Below are 19330 nucleotides of genomic sequence, written 5' to 3'. Positions count from 1 at the left end.
TTATAGTTTAAATAAACACAATTACACACATTACGCAAATTAAACAGTTTATCAATTGAAAGTAATTGAAAAAGGTGTTTGTATTGACTAGTTGTTCAAAAGAAGGAGTATTGGTTGTACGGAAAGATACAGGAGAGTAAAAGAACTGTATATTCACTATCTGTAATGTCTATAATTATAAGATATGAAGCCATTCAGACATTTAAAAAAAGCACCGAATACAATTTTAATGAAATTGACACTTTGTAAGTGTCCTCATTCTCGATTTCTTTATTCAAGTAGGAGACAGACGAATGCATGGTCTTCTCCAAAATACAGATCTTTATCCAAGATGGACTATGGTAAAATAAAAAAAAAATGGCGTTTACATCGCTGTCGATGGTATATCTGAATTTCATATGGACAGGCATATTAAAAACGGCGAGAAAATAAATAATGTAAACATAAAATCATTCCATTTCTATCGATAGAAAAGATAAAAAAATGAAATATGTACATATAGATAGTGATAATCCATATAAATATTTGAGGTAGTTAGATATAATGGAATGCATTTTAAATTTATGCTTGTCTATCGATCTATATGTATCAAGACAAAAAGAAAGATTAAAACAAGCACAACGTGATGATTGAAGGTAGATTTCCCAATCATTTAATTTGTAAGTACATTTGTATTTAACGCCGCTTAATTTCAGAATATCAGCAAGGTTTCTAATTGTTATCGACTGAATCAAAGTCTTTTAGATGCATAAATATTCAGATTGTTACAGCTCTTTTGTCAATTACGACAGATGTTGGATAATAGAACAGAAATGTGAATATTCATTTGTTGACAGGTAAACGAAAATAATGGAATGATAGTGTATACATAGAATCTACAACAATAACGAGTTATTTATTGACATTTCATAGTCCACCGGTGTACCTGGTCCATACTCCCAGTTTTTAGTGGAGTCCGAGTTAGTTTTGTTACTTCGTATGTATTATTTTAGTTACTTTATGTTCTTTGTTGTGTATGTCTGTTTTCCATATCTGGTCTTTGTCCCGGGATTACATTCCTTTGATTACCGCTATACATGTGACCCTTGGTTCCCTTGATTACTCTTTAGTTATTTTATTGTACATTGGAAATCCATATTTGATGTTAAGAAACATCTGCACTTTATAACAAAATAAGACAGCACGGCAATAACAATTTGCCAACAACATATGCATTTAATACAAATCAACTCTCCGACAGCCAGTCAAAAATATAACAAGAACAAGGCACGGGAGTGAAAAATGTAATTTATTACAATAATTAAAAAAAATATATAACCTTTGTATATGTCAGTGTTATATTTTATCTAATTCAAACGTTGTAGAAATAAATCAGCAGGCATTTAAAGAAGGATAAAAAGGCGAAATGGTAAGAATGATTTATTTCTATTTTACTTTCGACCAAAACAAAGAAAATATTATAGCAGATCAACACACTTACAAAATTTTCCAATGATATGATTAAAAAAAAATAAGAATGATCACTTTCACAAAAAAGAAAGCATGTTAAATTCTGTTTAGATACATGGATAGTTTCTTAGTATACACTTTAATAAAAAAAATACAAGCACTGAGGCAAAAATATAAGTATGTACTTGTTCTGTAACTGATGGACGAACTAGCGACATAGATAAGATTTCAACGGTAGGGTACACTGCATACAAAGAGAATATATGAATCCGGTTAATTAACAGTGAAGCCTATCTTAACCGAACCCCTTTTGGACTTGAAACTTATTACGGTTCAATAAACATTAATATGATAGAAGTGCCTGGGTCAACAAGATTTATGGACTATTCACGGTTAGGATTTGACAGGTTCACTGTATTTAGTTATTCTAAAAATCAGACAGAAGGTGAATCATGCATGTCAAAAACAAATGAACTCAGTTTTATTTCTTTTTCTAAAACCATTACTGATCACATAACCAATCTTAGTTTTTCACTAGGTTGTTGCGCTTTTGAGATAAAAATTAAATAGTTTGTACATAAAATTGGCATTCTGCAACAGCTATCGTTCTTGAATGGTTTCATTTAGTTGATTTCAATGGGAGATGAATGTATGGATTTTCTATAAAGTGCAGATCTGAATGCAGAAATCATTATCATTATCTGAAATTATAGCATATGTAGACTGAAAAAGCATTGTTTGTTTGATGGAATCAATGAATCACTTTGAAATTGACACTGTCCGAATTCTTTGTGGAGTGGTACTTAAATCTAAACTGGAAAATATATTTTTTGTTTTCAATCAAATATAATATGTGCCTCTAAATGAAAGTTTCAATACGGCAGTCCTTTTCACAAAAAAAAATCGTAGGTGTAAAATTAGTCGTAAATTATGATGTCATAATAGAGTTAAGTAGTGACCTCACAACTTACGACTAATTTTACTCTTACGATTTTTTGTGAAAAGGGCTACAGAATTCTAAGGCCGTTTAGTTGCCAAATTATGTCATTACCACGATTAATTAAACACTCGTAAGAATCAGTGGTCCTTTTCACAAAAAATCGTAAGGGTAAATTTAGTCGTAAGTTATGACGTCATAGTAAATCAAAGTATTTTTATGTCATAACATACGACTAATTTTACATTTACGATTTTTTGTGAAAAAAAACCACTGAAATATTCATATCTTTACTTTCATCGACAGGATATCAGCGGAAAAGTTGGTACGGATGTAAACATAGAATAGATAACTCTTACATTGATATTGATTATAAAAAATGACATTTGATATTGTAGGAATCAAGTAATAAATTCTTTGGTATGATAAAAGCAAGACAAAAGAATGAGATCATTCAGTTTCTAGAGACAAGAGGAAGTATGACTGAAGTCGATGAGGTATTGAAAAAATCAAAAAGTTATTAAAACAAAATAAAATGAAACACAAAGATATGACAAAACAAGACACGAACAAAACAAGGTTTAGCGGGCGGGGGCGAAATAACCAAAAAGTAACATACAAACAATATCATCTATTTTACAATAGTATAGCAGTATGTTAATAAGAAAAATCTCAACGTTTTCACACGTAAAAAATGTATAAGTAATGAAGAAAGATCAAAGGTGTTGAAAGTTATGATAAGCAAACAAAATGATATAAATTGCCTCAAATGTTAAATACTCATTTTTTTTTCGTTTGTTTTGGGGTCACTAAAGTAATATCAACGTATTCGTTGAAAATGTAAAAATTACGATTATATGAAATGTGCTGTGTTTGGAATGTAACACAACTGAGTTTGATGAAGGAACTGGAAGATGGTTTAAATGCCATTCAAGGGGTGTGTTATCTGTTTGGAACACATTTACTACATTTATATCTTCACTCTCTGATTAAGAATAAAGAAAATGCTGTTCATAAGGCCGTACGAAGTAACAATATGGATATTCTAGTTGCTGTATTGGCCTACGCAGATGATAAAGATATCAACGCACAAAGCAAGGTACTTATTTTCCCTTGCTTTAGACTCCAATCTATCTTTTTATTTAAAAGAATAATTGAAGGGAACAAAGGTTGTAGCTGTAATCAAACGAATGTAATCCAGGGACAAACACCAGACATGGAAAACAGACTTACACAACAAAGAACATAAAGTTATTTATTCAAATTGAATGCCGACCGTTTGTTGAAAAACGCGTCCACCACACAGAGCCAACTTAAATTTAAAGATGAGAAACACTGTCCTTCATTTCCTCGTTTTGTTTTTTACGACAAAACGTAATTTAAGAAAACTTTTGACGATGTCAAAATCTTTTTACCTCACCTGGCCGAAGGCCATGTAAGCTATTGCTATCACCTGGCGTCCGTTTTCATCATCGTCGTCCTCGTCGTCCGTCATCGTTGTCGTTAACAATTTTTCAAAATTCTTCTCCTTTGAAACTACTGGGCCAACTGGAACTAAACTCGGTGTGAATGTTCCTTGGGGTATCCTTCATAGAACTGATGTGGGAATTGTTGTTTCTTTGGAAAACATGGCCGCAGTCACTAAAACTAAAACCGTTAGGTAAAGCAAAATTCTGACATTTGGTAAAAGAGTTCAGCATGATGAGATCTATCTGCAGTCAAATTTTTGTTTTAATCTGTCAAGCAATGTTGGAGTCATTGCCCTTTTTCAACATTGTTCAATATTTGCTATTTTAATGTTATTTCTTTCCAAAATATTCTCCTCTGACACTACCTGACTAATTGAAACCAAACTTGAGGTGAATGTGTCTTGTGGTATCCTGCATAGAACTGATGTGGGGATGTTTGATCTATCAAAAATATTGGCTGCCGTTATTAAAATAAAGAAGACTGAGTTCAGACAGTACTCTTGCATATTTATCTCCCAAACCGCATGTGAAGCCAAATTCTTTCAACTGCTGAAATGATCCTTATTCTAAAGCCTTCAAAAGTCTTTAGGGGATCAAGTTGTCAGACTCTTTGAAAGAGTTATTGCCCTTGAAAGGTAAAAATTGATGTTTTTTTAAGTTATCAGCCAATATCTTAAAAAAACTATGATTGATATAGAAAGAAACCTTCAATTGCTGAAATGATCCTTATGATCAGTCCTACCAAACTCTTCTTGACTCTCAATTGTTGGACAACTCTATGTTAAATTTATTGCCTTTGAAAGGCAAAATTTAGCCAGTGAGCGATCCAGGCTCATAAAAGCATCTTGTTTTATTAGAAGTTCTAATTTGTTTGTCAAAAAACATAAAATAATGCATTTTGTTGGTTTAGTGTCTCAATATTTGTACCAAAATAATCTAAAATGTTCATCAATAGGACGGAAAGAGTTCGCTATCACTAGCAGTCCATCAGAAAAATAAAGAGATGACCAAACTGCTGTGTGACATTGGAGCTGTAGTTGACGTTAAAGAATGGGGGTTAGCAATGATGAATATCAAAATGATGTCGGGAAAAGACAGAGAATTGCTAGAAATGATACAACTTCAATATTTCATGTCTATTGCTCGGGTAAATGGGTGTGTATTTCGTTCCTTACGAATCGAATCAAGAAGAGAATTTAGTATGTCCTTTTTTAATGGACCTATCTGAAGTAAATAAGAATTTATTTAAAGAGCTTACGTGAATTGATGGTTGATAATTGTATGACTTCTATTTCTATTTGATTTTGAACTTTTATTAACTATTTGTGTATTCAAAAGAAAATTATTGTACCTGTCTCTTACCATTATTTCATCTGAAGAAATAACAAAAAATGAAAAAAAAAATAGGTTAAATCAACACATTTATGCATATATATTTAAACCTTCTTTCATGTCATTCTAAAATGATCATTTATGTCCTTTCAGAAAGCTGGTCCACAAGCTACTGCATATAAAAAATGATGAGACAAATCTTCCACTTACTGACTTTGACATCAACTTACAATTCAAGAAGGGATCAAAGAATTTCTTTTTCTACTTATCTAAGGTTGCACCAGAATATAACTTCTTATCCAACCATATTAACCAATACCAGAGGTTCCTGGGTGAACTTCTTCATCTCAAATGCTGGAATGAATCACAAATATCAACAACGATGGTGATAAATATACCAGGAAAGCTAAAGTGTAATGAACAGGTTCTGTTAATTGTGGTAGAAGGGAAGGGAAACGTTACTCTTCTCGAGACTAGAAACACCGGACCGGAGGATGTTCATGTAAGGTTTTTTTTCTAACATTCTTATAGTAAAACTAAGTGTGGTTAAGGTTAAGTGTAGGCTAATCAAAAATAATCCTCATTGCTTAGGAAAGGTTTTGACAATGTAAATATTTTTGTATTTGTCTTTATGTAATACAAATTAGACGATTTATCCTTCATTAATACTAGACAAACTTTTTATACCCTGAAACCACTGATGGTAGGTGAGGAGCTAGCAAAGTTTTGTGATAAATTGTGCTCATCAATTCAATAATATAAAATTAAATTACATTTCAAAACAAAAATATATACACACATGTGACAAATAGCAGCGATACAGTTTTCCATTCGTAACCCTTACTTTATGAGCATATTCCTGTTTTTACAGGGCATTGAACTTATTGTGGACGTTTCTTTACGTCAAAGCGAAGATTTAAAGTTTGTGCCTATCGCAGAACAATTTCCGGAAATCTTCAAAATTTCAAAATCAGCCAGTACGATCAAACCTAAAATGGAACCTGGATCATGTATAGATATTGCAGAAGGCACTTTTGATTCTGATAAGAAATTGTGTTTAGACGTAGGTCTTTCCTTCAATATTTATATCTTAGAAGACTTTTACACTTGTATCGCAAAAAGACTCAATGTAACTTTACACGTATGCTTAATGACCCCTAGCCCCTGATAACATTATGCACACTAAGTGATTAGCTCAAGGCTACAAATTGAACATATAAATCTAATGATATTTCATTTTATATGAATATTTCAAGTACGAATTTAAGTTATTTAAGTAGCACTCCAGCTAAGGATCATGCAAAATGTGATTCATGGGTAAAAAGCCTACATATTTTATTTTTTGATATTTTGTTTGAAATGTTATAGTAAACAGAACATAACATGTGGTTTTTCATATTACCCGTGCTCTTAGGAGATAAAAAATTATATAGAATGCACTGTAGATTTCAAAATTAAGGGAGATAACTCTGTAAATGATGCTCAAATACAATAGAATCTACTGGATTTGATTATATCCTAAGAGCAGGCAGATTTGAATGAATAATTACTCATTTCATGGTATAGACCCATAAAATAACTTAATTACAAAAATAAAAATATGTAATTGTTTTGGGGGTGTATCACATTTTTCAGATTTTGCATGGTTCTTACAAAAACAGCTACTTAATACATAAGAGATAAAATGTAATAAGTTATAAGAATAGTGTAATATAGTTAATTAAGTGTTTGTGATTTGCGAGTTGTGAAAAATTGAAAACGACTTAGGTTATATGCCAAGTCTCTTTTATTTCAACCTAAGTTTTATATTAATCTTCTGATGAAACCTAGTTTTTATTTTTATTCATTTTCTAGATTTTGGAAACTGAGGATTGGAAAGCTGGCGTCCTTCACACAAACGTAATGAAAATTGTCGTTCAAGGAGGACTCCAACCAAAAAAGCCAATCACAATAACATTGCCGATGCATACAAAGCTAAGTAGTACAGACGAGGTTCAAATTTTGACATCAACAAAAAATCTTCCATCTCCGGATGATTGGCAAGAAACAGATTCATCTCAAATACGTGTAGAAGGAAGTAACGTGATTTTTCAAGCTGATCATTTGTCATGGTAATTTCACAATTCATTATATAGATAGCAGTAACTTAAGTAGTACTTATCCGTCTAAGAATGAGGCAAAATGTGTATCAGGTGTGACACATGACGGAAAAAAAAACACAGAAATTTTATTGCATTAACCAAGTATTTATACCTGATTACCTCAAAAATAACCATTGAAGTTTTTTGGTAAATTTGCTTTTTCAAGATATTAATATATGAAATAATAATAATAAAAAAACAAATTGAGAATTATGTGCCACACATTTTCTGATTCTTAGACAGAATGAATGGTAATATTCTGTACGTAATAAATTTCGAAAATATAAAATAAATTCTGTGTTTTCATTTTCGGATTTTTTCTTTTAACTTTTGACATTACCTTAGGAATACCAATTCACCGGTCAGAAAATTTAAGATTTATTTGATATTTTGGGGCAAACATCTATGTATAATGTTGGAAAGTTGATTGATTTTCGAAAAGAACAAAGAGTAATAAAGAAACTAAGACTCTTACGGAAATATAAAAAGTGTAATCTAGGGAGAAAGCTAACAGACATACACAACTAAGAATATGAAATAACAAAATAATACATACAAAGTAACCGGTGATAAAAGTAAATGAGCTACTCGGGCTCCACTGAAAAACTGTGAGTAAAAACCAGGGGCACCGGTAGGGTAAACGTCCTCTGCCTAAAAAAACATTTATAATTAATTGATAAAAAAGACTAGTCCGCGCGGTTTTCGGCACTGGCGATCATATTTTGTAAATTTATAATTCTAGAACTATACATCTCATCATATCAACTAATCTCACAAAAAACCAAAAAAAACAAAACAAAAAAAAACAAAAAAAAAAACAAAAAAAAAAAACATGAACATTAGTACATTAAATAGGTTGATATTGTACTAAGGTACGGCTTTGTGCTTACCATTTTCAATAAATAATCATTTTCAGCGAGTTCAACGCTTTTGTGCATCAAGAGTTTTTTTTTTGTATGTTAAAGCATTCAATTGCAAGTCTTTACAAGCTAAATGCATACGGATACAGAAAAAAGACTGTATGCTTCGTGCATCCGATGCTTTGAAATCTGTTTTATCTCCAAAACTATTTTATTTTTCGACGAATCCATCAATGCCGTGAAATAAATGTGAAATGTTGTTTTGGAAAAATATTTATTAAAATGACAGCCACACTATGAAATAAAAGCAGTGCATGTAAAATTAGGTGTTAGAAAAGATGCCACTTGAGGTCAAGTGATTGCTCTCCGTTAACCTTTTAAAATAGTATTCTTTACGAATCGATGACCAATTTTAATGAAACAGTGTCGGAAAAAATAATGTCACTGATTTGTTCTGGTATGTAAAAGTGTGAATTATCAACACAGGTTTGTGTCTGGAATACGAAACAAAAAAACAAGAGTCCAAGCTTCAAAATGCATTGTTGGTCAACGGCGTATTGAGATTTTTGCGATGATGAAAGACAAAGATAAAAACACTGGAGAGTATACTTTGGTATTAGAGTGGGCTGATAAATACAAGGCGAAGAAACGGAAAAAGAAATGGAAACAAAGGGAATATGAAGAACAGTCAAGTGTAGAATGTGATCTGCTGGAAAATCGCACGTACAAGGTATATAATAATGCACCCATGTTGAACCATTAAACAATCTTAGAAGTAAAATTCAAGAGAAAAACAACGATAAGTAAACACTTTAATGAGACAACAATATTACTTATAAAATCATTCAATGAAAATATGCAAAAAGCTTTTAAATACATGAACATTATCAAAAAGAAATTACGAACGGCTGACTACGAAGACGACTTTTGATGACGGTCTATGGACGCAAAGTTGTACCAAAAGCTCTTTGCAAGCTGACCATAATTAAGAGCGTGTCCACCTAAAGAGCGGGTTGCACATGCAAAATTATATGTTACAAAAATCATTTCATTCATTAGAAATCACAGACTCGTTTGTTCTGAAAAGTGAGTCTGTTGGTTTACAGTACTGAAATGGCAAGAATAAAAAAAAGTACTAAAACAATACAAAAAGGGAGACACCTCATAATTTGGTTGATTTGTTAGGAAGCTTTAAAAATATATATGATATATGATACAATTAAAGTGAGACTGAATTGATATGCTGTCCATATCATAGTTTCTACCTGGTTTCTTTAAGGACTATGGATATTGCAAACTGCAATTGAAAATGCATTGTGGATTCAAACGTTTGAGAACATAATTGTTCATCTGTGATACGCTTTCATGCACAAAAATATATCTTTTACGTTATTTTCCTTTCTTCTTCAATGAAATTGCACAAAGGATTTCTAAGAAAACCTTTACAAAATAACAGATAAACATCGGTTACCGTTGTTGATTCTGAGGTATTAAACTTGCATCATTTATTAATTTAATAATGCTCCCAATTTTCAGTAGAGTCCGAGCTGCTCATCTGCTTTTGTTACTTTGTATGTATGATTTTAGTTACTTTATGTTCTTTGTTATGTTGTGTATGTCTGTTTTTCATGTCTGGTCTTTATCCCTAGATTACACCCTTTTGATTACCGCTAGAACATTGATTCCCTTGATTACTCTTTAATTACCGCTAGAACCTTGATTCCCTTGATTACTCTTTGATTACCGCTAGAACAATGATTCCCTTGATTACTCTTATGTTCAAAAGGCCGATTTTGGGTATTCTTACGTTTGTTTTACTTGGATTTATTATCATTATTGGTAGGAGTTGCCTAAAATGTCTTTTATTTTATATTAAAATTAAAACATCCAAATCGCTTAACAAATATATTTCGATATTGTCATTGTGTAACATTCCTTGTGTCGTGTGCTTTGTAAGCATGCATCATGTACATCGTAGTGCGTATCGTGGGATAGTTGGAAAGTGTAACGGGATTCATGTATGTGTGTGTGTGTGTGTGTGCCTATCGTGTGCACATTTCGTGTTTCGTTTTTCGTGTATCGTGCAACTTTCTTGGTGCAACGGTTCTCTCATCTTATAAAGTAATAAAAATAAATCCTTCGGTAAAAAAATGGAATACGTATTTAATTTTCTTTCTCAGTGGCAATATAACTCTTTGTTCAAAATCGAAAAGATAATGTACTATCAGAAATCAATACAATTAGAAAATAACCAGTTTCGGACAATCTTCCATGTGATGAAATGCTGCAAAAATGTGAATTGTCCTTAAATAGTCAGGGGAAGCTTTGAGAAACTATATGCTGTTTTCTGTTCATATTTTGTTCCATATTTGGACCATGTTTATGTTAGATTTTATTATTATTTTAATATCATGAAACGAAATTTCAATTGTCAGAAAAAAAGATTATTTATATCATGCTTTAACGAAATGCACCCGTTTATTTCATGAAACCATAATTCATTTTTTATTATTTTATAGCCTAAGACCAAGCAAACACTTTTCCTATTGATCAAATCATGCCAAAATTATCATTTTTGAAATAATAATAAGCACACATTTGTTTACTTTGTAGACAAGAAAGACATTATTGAATTTAATCCAAAATGCCATATTATTGGAAAATAGAGAACAATTGTCCAAAAATGATTGATATTCACATCAAATGTTAATATTTTAAAATTGTCAGACCAATGAAATGTGTTTACAGTATATAAAGAGAAACAAAATTTGACATTGTTTCGATAAACGGTGCAGTTTTTTAGCTTTAGAATAATCAGATTGCATGAGTATAAATATAAAAGTAGCTATGTTACATGAAAACTGAGTATATTTTACCAATACTTCTGGAAAATTTATACTCCCAAGTAAATGAAAATGTGTTCCCATGATCTAAATATAACAAATGAACAAATAGATTATTTTTATGTTTAGAGAAATTAGTTGGTATCACAATAGTTCAACATAATCTATAAAGTCAAAATTGAGTATATTTTCCCCCAACTTTAAGAAATTTTAATATTTTGAAGGTATCGCATAAATCAATACTTTTTGAAGTTGAAATTAAGTATATTTTATCACAATTCGCATGGCATATTTTATATATTTTTATACTGCCAGACAATGAAAAAATGTTTGCAATGCATTTTGTTTCTATTTCATGAAAAATACATCGTATTTTATTAGTTTGAATAGCTATATTATATCAAAGTAGAATACATTTTATTATTATTTTATGAATTTTCGATAATATCTTAGTTCTGAACCAATGCAAATGTCTTGATTCCATTTATTTGCTATATGCTATTACTTAAGATTTCTTTCACTATTGAAAATTTAAGAGTTTTAAGTTTTTCGAATTTCTCACGATAAAAAAATTGCATTCAATCAATATCAAAATTACGCCAAGATGGGATATATTTTAAGAATCTTTTGAAATTCAAATGGAAATATAAATTGTTGGACGGAGATAACTTATTTCAAAAGTTAAGAATATCGAATGGAAATCTGAAATTGGTTAAATTCACAATTAGTGTTAAGTCTTAGTTTCGTTCATATAAACAAAAAACTTGTCATGGATGATTCTATACGATTCGGAATTGAGGACAGAATTGTCGTTCATAGAGGTCAGTATTTTAAGACTAAATGATTACACAAATAGCATTTTGTCTTTCATGCTAAGATGAATATAGATTACTTAATAATCAAAGTTGCATTTCTCAATTTTAATTTTCAAGTTTAGCAACAACCAAGAAGAACACTTCCAATGGTAACGTGCGGAGAGTGTGCTCATAATGTTTATTTCATGTGCATATTTCGTGGGCATGGGCATCGTGTATGTTGAATTTAGAAATTTCCAGAAGTTGTTACAGAGTTTTAGAAATTGTATCCATTGAACACAGCACATGCATTATAAAGTTATTAAAACTGTATAAATTCATTTTTAGATATCCTTTTCCAGTTCACTGAATGTTGACGAATGGCAAAATGATAAATGGCAGTTCATTCCATTACCAAATGAATCAAATAGCTATAGATTTATTCGCCTTTTTGATAATAATTCTACCCCACGTGGAACAGTGTTTATCGAAGAGCCTCTTGTAAAGCTCGAAAGAGACGACTTCAACACATGTGTTGACAACTCAGTGAAAACATGGGCGAAAATAATTAAAGATAAAAAGAAAGCAAATCCAAATGTTCGGTATGGAAAAATTCTTAAATTGCCTATCGGACAACCTATTGAGGAAATGGAAGAGTTGTTAGGTAATTCATGTTGTACTTTGTTATTTGTTAGTAGAAAAGATCTCGTTTTTAAAAATAATTGAATGCTACTACTGGTGGACCAAAGGTCCCCAGGAATTTTTACATCCCATTAGTCAGACTAATCTAACCCCGAATTATATCAGATTATATATATTATATTTATTCAAATTTGAATGTTTTAAATTAAAAAAAAAACGAAAACATTGAAGCTTAATTCATTGTATTGTACATGACAGATCTTCTTGGTGATACATTTGGTTTCTTATTTCGTAAGTTGTTGTTTATGTACTTCTTGTAAATAAATAAATTTTTGATTTACATCATCCTATTTATTTGATTCTAATGCTGCTGATGTATGAGAGGTTACTCCTTGAAAAATGTGTACATCATATCAAAATGTGCAAAATATATGATTTGTATTACATTTTTGAAATGTGGATAACAGTCACTATTGATTAGTGGATTTGTACTGCAAACACATTATTTATCTCAATGATGTATTGTGATATCCTGTGTGATGTATTGTGATATCCTGTGTGATGTATTGTGATATCCTTATTTGCAATTTAAATCTAAATTAGAACAAATTTAATGGAGACTCAGACGTGACATTTTTCACGTTTTTGCAAAAACTCAAAATCATTCTGACTTTTTTTAATGGTAAGGTATAGGCGATCGACCTGGGTTGGTCTTAGAGGATTTTGATAGTGCTTTGGATATCAAAGAAAAATCAGGTATGTTTTGTTTTCTACTACACACTTTATCAATCATAATTATTGTATAACTTCACAACCTAAGTTGCTTTTCTTTTTAAATTTTAAAAATTAGGTAAACAATAGCCAATATTTCTTTAAAACGAATTATATCCTTTTATTTTGAGTTAAACAAAAACAGTTATTGTATTCAAAACTAAAAATACATTGAAATGAAGTATCAGGGTATGAATTAAATGGAACCGCTTTGTAGCCGCCCAATAGGAGATCTGGGCACAATGTAAAACATCAAATGAATCAGGGGCCAGTTGTTAAAAAGATTTATTTACTGGAATAATTATTCAGTAGATTGCTCTAGTATGACATATACAAAACATTCATTGGATAAGTCTTGTCAATATATACAATTTATTCAGTGGACAAAGATAGCCAAAGGATAAGTCAGTTGTGATATAGAACAGTTATACAGGGGTTAAATATTTATCAAGCGGATGAAGTTTTGAACGCCCACACTCAATCGTGAATGTCTATTTACGCATTTACAAATTATTCAGCAACTCTTTTTTTTTCGACGTGTGAAATTTCATTTAATCAGTAATTTGTTCGAAAGAATTGACAATATCAAAAACATATTACTAACTATTGAAGAAATTAAATGATCTATGATATTATGTTCAAAAGATGTCACTAAACTCATCTTGATACCTGCCAACAATCCTTGTCACACCGCTTCATCAGGAGACGCACATGCTGAATTTGGCAGGACCGTATCACAAATCATAATGATCAGTGACCATAGTCATCAGAGAGAGGTCATTTTATTAATATGTTGAGTAACATTTTGAACAATTGCAGATAACAAGGATCATTATCAATTGAAAATGACCGGAAGAGGAATAAATGAAATTTTGTTTCAGATAGTGATTTCATAAGGGTTAATATCAGGACCCGCCCTATCGCACTTACCTGATATTAAACGTGATGAAGTCACTATCATAAGCAAATGCTATATATTTCTATGCTGCTATGTACATCGTCAAATTGACACAGCATGTTGGTCATAATGAGTAAGTACATGTGATGTTGAGTTGTGATTGACCCTAAATCCAGTGGTATATATATATATATATATATATATATATATATATATATATATATATATATATATATATATATATATATATCATGACATTCTTTTTTAAGCATCGGATGTTCAAAAGAAGGTTCAGGGAAAAGGTATTGTTTAATTTGATATACAAAATATCTTTTAAAACTCTAAATTTTGTTGTAGAGAGGAATGAGAATGACGTTAAGGGAGTTGGAGACATTTTTTTAACCAAAGGGAAATGTATATATTGTAGAGATATGAATTTGAATAATAATTGATTTTATTTGTTAAAAGTATTATGAAGGGACCATAGATTTATTGGTACATTTATATCGTGAAATGGTTATGTTACAGTAATGTGCGTGTAAACAATACATATTAGCATTTGTTTGTGCCTTTGATGGAAGCAAAACAAATGCAGTAATATTGTTACCATGATAAATAGGAAAACATATCTAGCTTGTTTTTTTCATTAAAATTTTCAGGCAATCCAAAAGATAATGAATCAAAACATAGAAGAAAAATCGAATGTAAGTCGTTATTAGTACATTTATTTGTAAACATCATACGTTCCAGTTTGATGTTTTCTATTTTCTCTTTTTCTTGTGACTTGTATTTATCGATACAGATATTGAATGATAGACCCATTTCATTCAAATATGTTTGGATGTTAATTTCTTATGTAAATCTAATCTAATCTTTGTATCTGTTTTTATCATTAAGAACTGATAGAATTTAATTGGAACATAATAAATCAAGATTTATATATTAAAATCAATAAAGATACATATTATGAATGAACTGATACATCTAGTTTTACTCAATCTTCCAGACAAAAACGTGCCTGTACAAGTTGACCCAACAGACCCAAGATGTAAGTACATTTTACATTTTTACGTTCGATTTCTAAAATCAACTAAAGAGTGTTGTATATATAAATATAAATACATAAAAAACAACAACAAATAACAAAAAAACAAAAACAAAAACAAAAAACAAAAAACAAAACAAAACAAAACAAAACAAAACATATAGCGTATAACCTAAATACAAAATAGTAAATACTTTCAGAAAACGCCAAGTGTTTGATAAGTGTTAACACACCCTTATATGTAAGCTTTAAAAGGCCTGACAAAAAGTAATAAAATCCAAGAAAACAGAAAGCCAATAGTTCTTCAAAATCAAACCTGAATGCAGTATACCGGTACATAAACATATTAATTAGAGAAATGTGCCGTTGGGTTAAAATAAATCTTAGATGCCCTAACTATCTACCACTCATGTAAGGACAAAAATGAACGGAAACAACAAACAAATAATTTACCCAATTATGCATCTAATTCTTTCCTTGGAATATCCTTACATTCACCGTATAGACAAAACGATATATCAACTAAAAAAACATTCACAGTTACTCGAAACTAAGTCAAACATATTAAATACTAGTTAGACCATGATTGGAAATAGCTTTGGCTTGACATAATTTAAAAGCCGCTAAACTATGAACTTTTAAACCCTCGCTTGTGAATAACATTGTTTCTATTTTATCTCCGTTAATTATGCAGACTATGTTTGAACGCTGGCGTTGCAATTTTTCTTTAAATCACGTGATCTATGATTGACATTAAAATTAAAGCGAGAACAACTACTAGATTACGCTCATACCACAATGTTACCACTCTCAGTATGGCCTTACTACGATGTCACTACGACTTTACAACGCCAAGTATATCCTTTAATAATTGGCATAATCCAACAGTTGTTAAAACACTTCTTTTTGGTTAAGTGCCTCTCCGGAGTAAAAATATACCAAACCGAAAATGCCTTTTTTCCAAAAAAAGTATCGGATTTCTCTTTCATTGAACGATAGTACCTAAGGTTCTAGAAATCCAATTTCATCGTTTTTTAAGGCTATCCTTGAGTTCGGACTCATTAGAAATCCAGCCGTCCGACATAGGGATCTTGCCACCTATATTGCCTCACAACAAGTGGCATCTATATAACGGCAAAAACCTACACATCTGTAATACATACTGCTAGTGTTAGGCGAAAATCTAATGACTGCGCAAGTCTGAAAAAAAATATTCCATATAAGTAGGAACTCTTCCTGTCTCCATTCGTCATGAGTATGACACAAAATCAACTCATCATTAATATATCTCGACATACTTCTGGTATCAGATGACAAATTTAATTTCTTTTTACGGAACTGGTATTGAATCGATAAAGATATGGTTGTTGCCTTCTGGAAAAAACCTCTCTAGGCGAGAATTTCTCGATGCATGTGTCTTAATAGAAATCGAAATTTGAATTGATACATTCAAATTAAAATGCAACAGAAATGAAGTACAATTGTGCAAGAACATGCGGCAGCAGTGGTGAGCGTTGTGTAAGCATGATACAAACTTTTAAATGCATTTAACACTGTAGTATTTAACGTGTAATATGATCTTTCACACAGTGGCGATATCGAACGAAAGTCGTAAAAGAACATTGTAACACCGTTAAAACAGTTGTTGAAGATTCATCAAGGTCTTTTCATTATTGTACTCAAAATTATCAAATAAAAGAAAAACTAACCAAATGTTGCAACTGATTGTCTTGTAGTTTTAGCTCGGTCTTATTAACTGACACTGTGTGTACGTTTCCACATTGTTTAGATTGCGAGGGTATGGTACATGTTGACGAGGGTAGGGTACATGTTGACGAGGGTATGGTACATGTTGACGAGGGATTTAACGTGTTGACGAGGGCTTTAACGTGTTGACCCTGCCTATAAGAAAACGGTTGACAATCTAATAATATTTCACATGACCGGATCCACTAAAGATATGCAGGACAAACAAACATTTTTTTTCCCTAATACAGTTGAGATAAATACTGTCAACTTCCACATTTGTCAATTGGTCTAATGAAATCGTTTAAATGATACTATTATGAGACCAATCAATGTGGTATTATATACCTCTGTGGTTGAAGCAAAAGAGTTAAGATTTTTTTCCACACAGTTTCGTTTTTTATCCTTTGACCTTAAAGACGCTCTTCTATGGAAACGCGAGTCACCTGATTGCAGTGGCGTTCGAAAAAAAACTGTATAGAAAATTGAATTTGCGCATTATGTGTTATTTTCATAAATTAAATGTAGAAAACTATAAGTAAAAAAGTACAATTTTTTTAAAAGATAGTAATTGTTTAACGACACTTTTCTATGAACAATTCAGGTACTATCCCTGTTCTCCGTAGACGATCTCTGATGCGTATTGGTAAAATGTTAACTACAGAAGAAGGTGAGGTGGTAGGCAAACGGTTGAGACTGGCACAACATACCATAAATATGTTACGAGAGAAGGCTAATTTGAATGAAGGCATTTTCGAGGAATGGAGAAATGCACATGAATTGCCAAACCCAGCTTTGGTAGATACTTTAGTTGACGTATTGAAAGAAATAAATAGATATGACGAGGCTGAAATTGTGAGACAAGCTTTTAAAAACAAGACTGAATTTAATTTTTTAAAAGCATAAATTGTAATAACTTGCCAGAACTTGCCTTTCATTTTTCCGTTTTTTTAAACTCTTTTGTATACCAAATATCGCCGACACATTTTCCTGCTTTTTCGATAGCAATAAATGACTTATGACTTTTGAACTAGTCATTAGAGAATGCTTAGCCTTTATGTGGTAATTTTATGATTTTGTTTAGTTCCAAATACAGCTTATCGACACAAATTTTATTTCATTTAGTAATGAAATAGAAGGTAATGACTTTAGTGAATCATCGCCAAACGATGACTGAAATGTAATTGGATGTATTTTTTATCAAATAAGTAGCCGTTATTCCAACCGACCAAATTGCCGTACATTGATGACTATTTTATATTAAAAACTATGGTAACCAGATAAAATCCTTCGTTTTTTCTTCTCATTTAACCTTAACAGGACACTTCCTCGAAACAAATTGGTTTAAAAAATCTAAATAAAAATGTAATAGGTCCAGTTTGTTTTTTGCATATTCAATCTGTGACAAAAGTGGTTTCTGTTTGTCCAGTGAGTAAAACTGCTCATATACATGTAGGCATATTAATGATGTAAAATGAAACAAAACAAAAACAAAACAAAAACAAAAAACAAAAAAGCAAAAAACAAAAACAAAAAAAAAAAAAAAAAAACAACAACAAAAAAAAACAACAACAAAAAAACAAAAAACAAAAACAAAAACATACAAACCAATAAACCGAAACTTAAAAAAGGGTTAAAAGTGTTTTCATTTATAATTCAAACTATTAAAAAATTTTAATTGCATAGAAATACTTGTTTTTTTTTTATAATACGTATGTCTTGCTTAACGAAATAAAAAAAGGAAGTAATGCTTGACAACAGGCAAGACAATGTTGCATTTGAAAAAGAAGAAGAAACATTGAAGTACAAACGACGGAAATTACTTGCACAATACCAGAAAAACGTAAACAACAACATTAACAAAGATCAAACTGTTGAAATAGATGACTTCTTAGAGTTTGCTATTATGGCTGTTGCAATTTCATAACAAAAAGTTTATAAATTGTGGATGAAATTGTAACATTGAAGGTGTGTTACGTCTTTATTTGGTTTGACTTGGTTGATTAAAGTAGGAAATGAATGTATAATTGGTTTTCCAACAAAATACAGATCAAAATGCAGAAAGGACTATAGTAAGGTTAAATCATGCCGCATAACGAGAATATGCATGGTGTATTTGTCAAAGAGATAACAGTCCACTTGGGACGAAAAAGTCACATTAAAAAACGTACAGATAACACCATCCCACCTGGCAAAGGTGACCGACCGACATAGAAGTTTTAAAATAGCGACTTAATAAAATATGTTGCATATTTTTTTCTCAAAATTGTTTAAGTAACTAGTTATAATAGGTGACATGGTGGCAAAAATCTCATACATGTACGATTTAGCTGCTGATATGTTATAAGGTAGGAAAGGTAGTTGAAAGAGTAATTAAGGGAACCAAGGTTATAGCGGTAATCA

The 19330-nt window shown here is 31.0% G+C and overlaps 1 protein-coding gene across 3 annotated transcripts; it reads left to right on the top strand.

Moving 5' to 3' along the window:
- The first annotated feature begins 547 nt into the window (after positions 1-547).
- On the top strand, positions 548-18213 carry LOC148607415 (uncharacterized). Of its 3 annotated transcripts, none has more exons than XM_088545279.1 (14): positions 548-659; positions 1365-1408; positions 2785-2883; positions 3381-3485; positions 4811-5010; positions 5341-5689; positions 6059-6250; positions 7042-7298; positions 8675-8918; positions 12174-12489; positions 13155-13223; positions 14796-14840; positions 15143-15184; positions 17532-18213. In XM_088545279.1, the coding sequence occupies exons 2-14, from the start codon at positions 1406-1408 to the stop codon at positions 17831-17833; spliced, it is 2223 nt and encodes a 740-aa protein (XP_088401405.1). In that variant the 5' UTR covers positions 548-659; positions 1365-1405; the 3' UTR covers positions 17834-18213. The 3 variants fall into 3 exon arrangements, with proteins under 3 accessions (XP_088401405.1, XP_088401406.1, XP_088401407.1); XM_088545280.1 differs by lacking the exon at positions 548-659 and adding an exon at positions 673-836; XM_088545281.1 differs by lacking the exon at positions 548-659 and adding an exon at positions 907-976.
- The last annotated feature ends 1117 nt before the right edge of the window (positions 18214-19330 follow it).

The sequence above is a fragment of the Perna viridis genome, chromosome 9 (genome assembly GCF_037379345.1).
Source record: "Perna viridis isolate PV_CMFRI_1.1 ecotype Kerala chromosome 9, ASM3737934v1, whole genome shotgun sequence".
NCBI classification, from domain to species: Eukaryota; Metazoa; Mollusca; class Bivalvia; order Mytilida; family Mytilidae; genus Perna; species Perna viridis.
The sequence above is the reverse complement of the archived record's forward strand: the minus strand, read 5'-3'. Positions and strand labels throughout refer to the sequence as shown.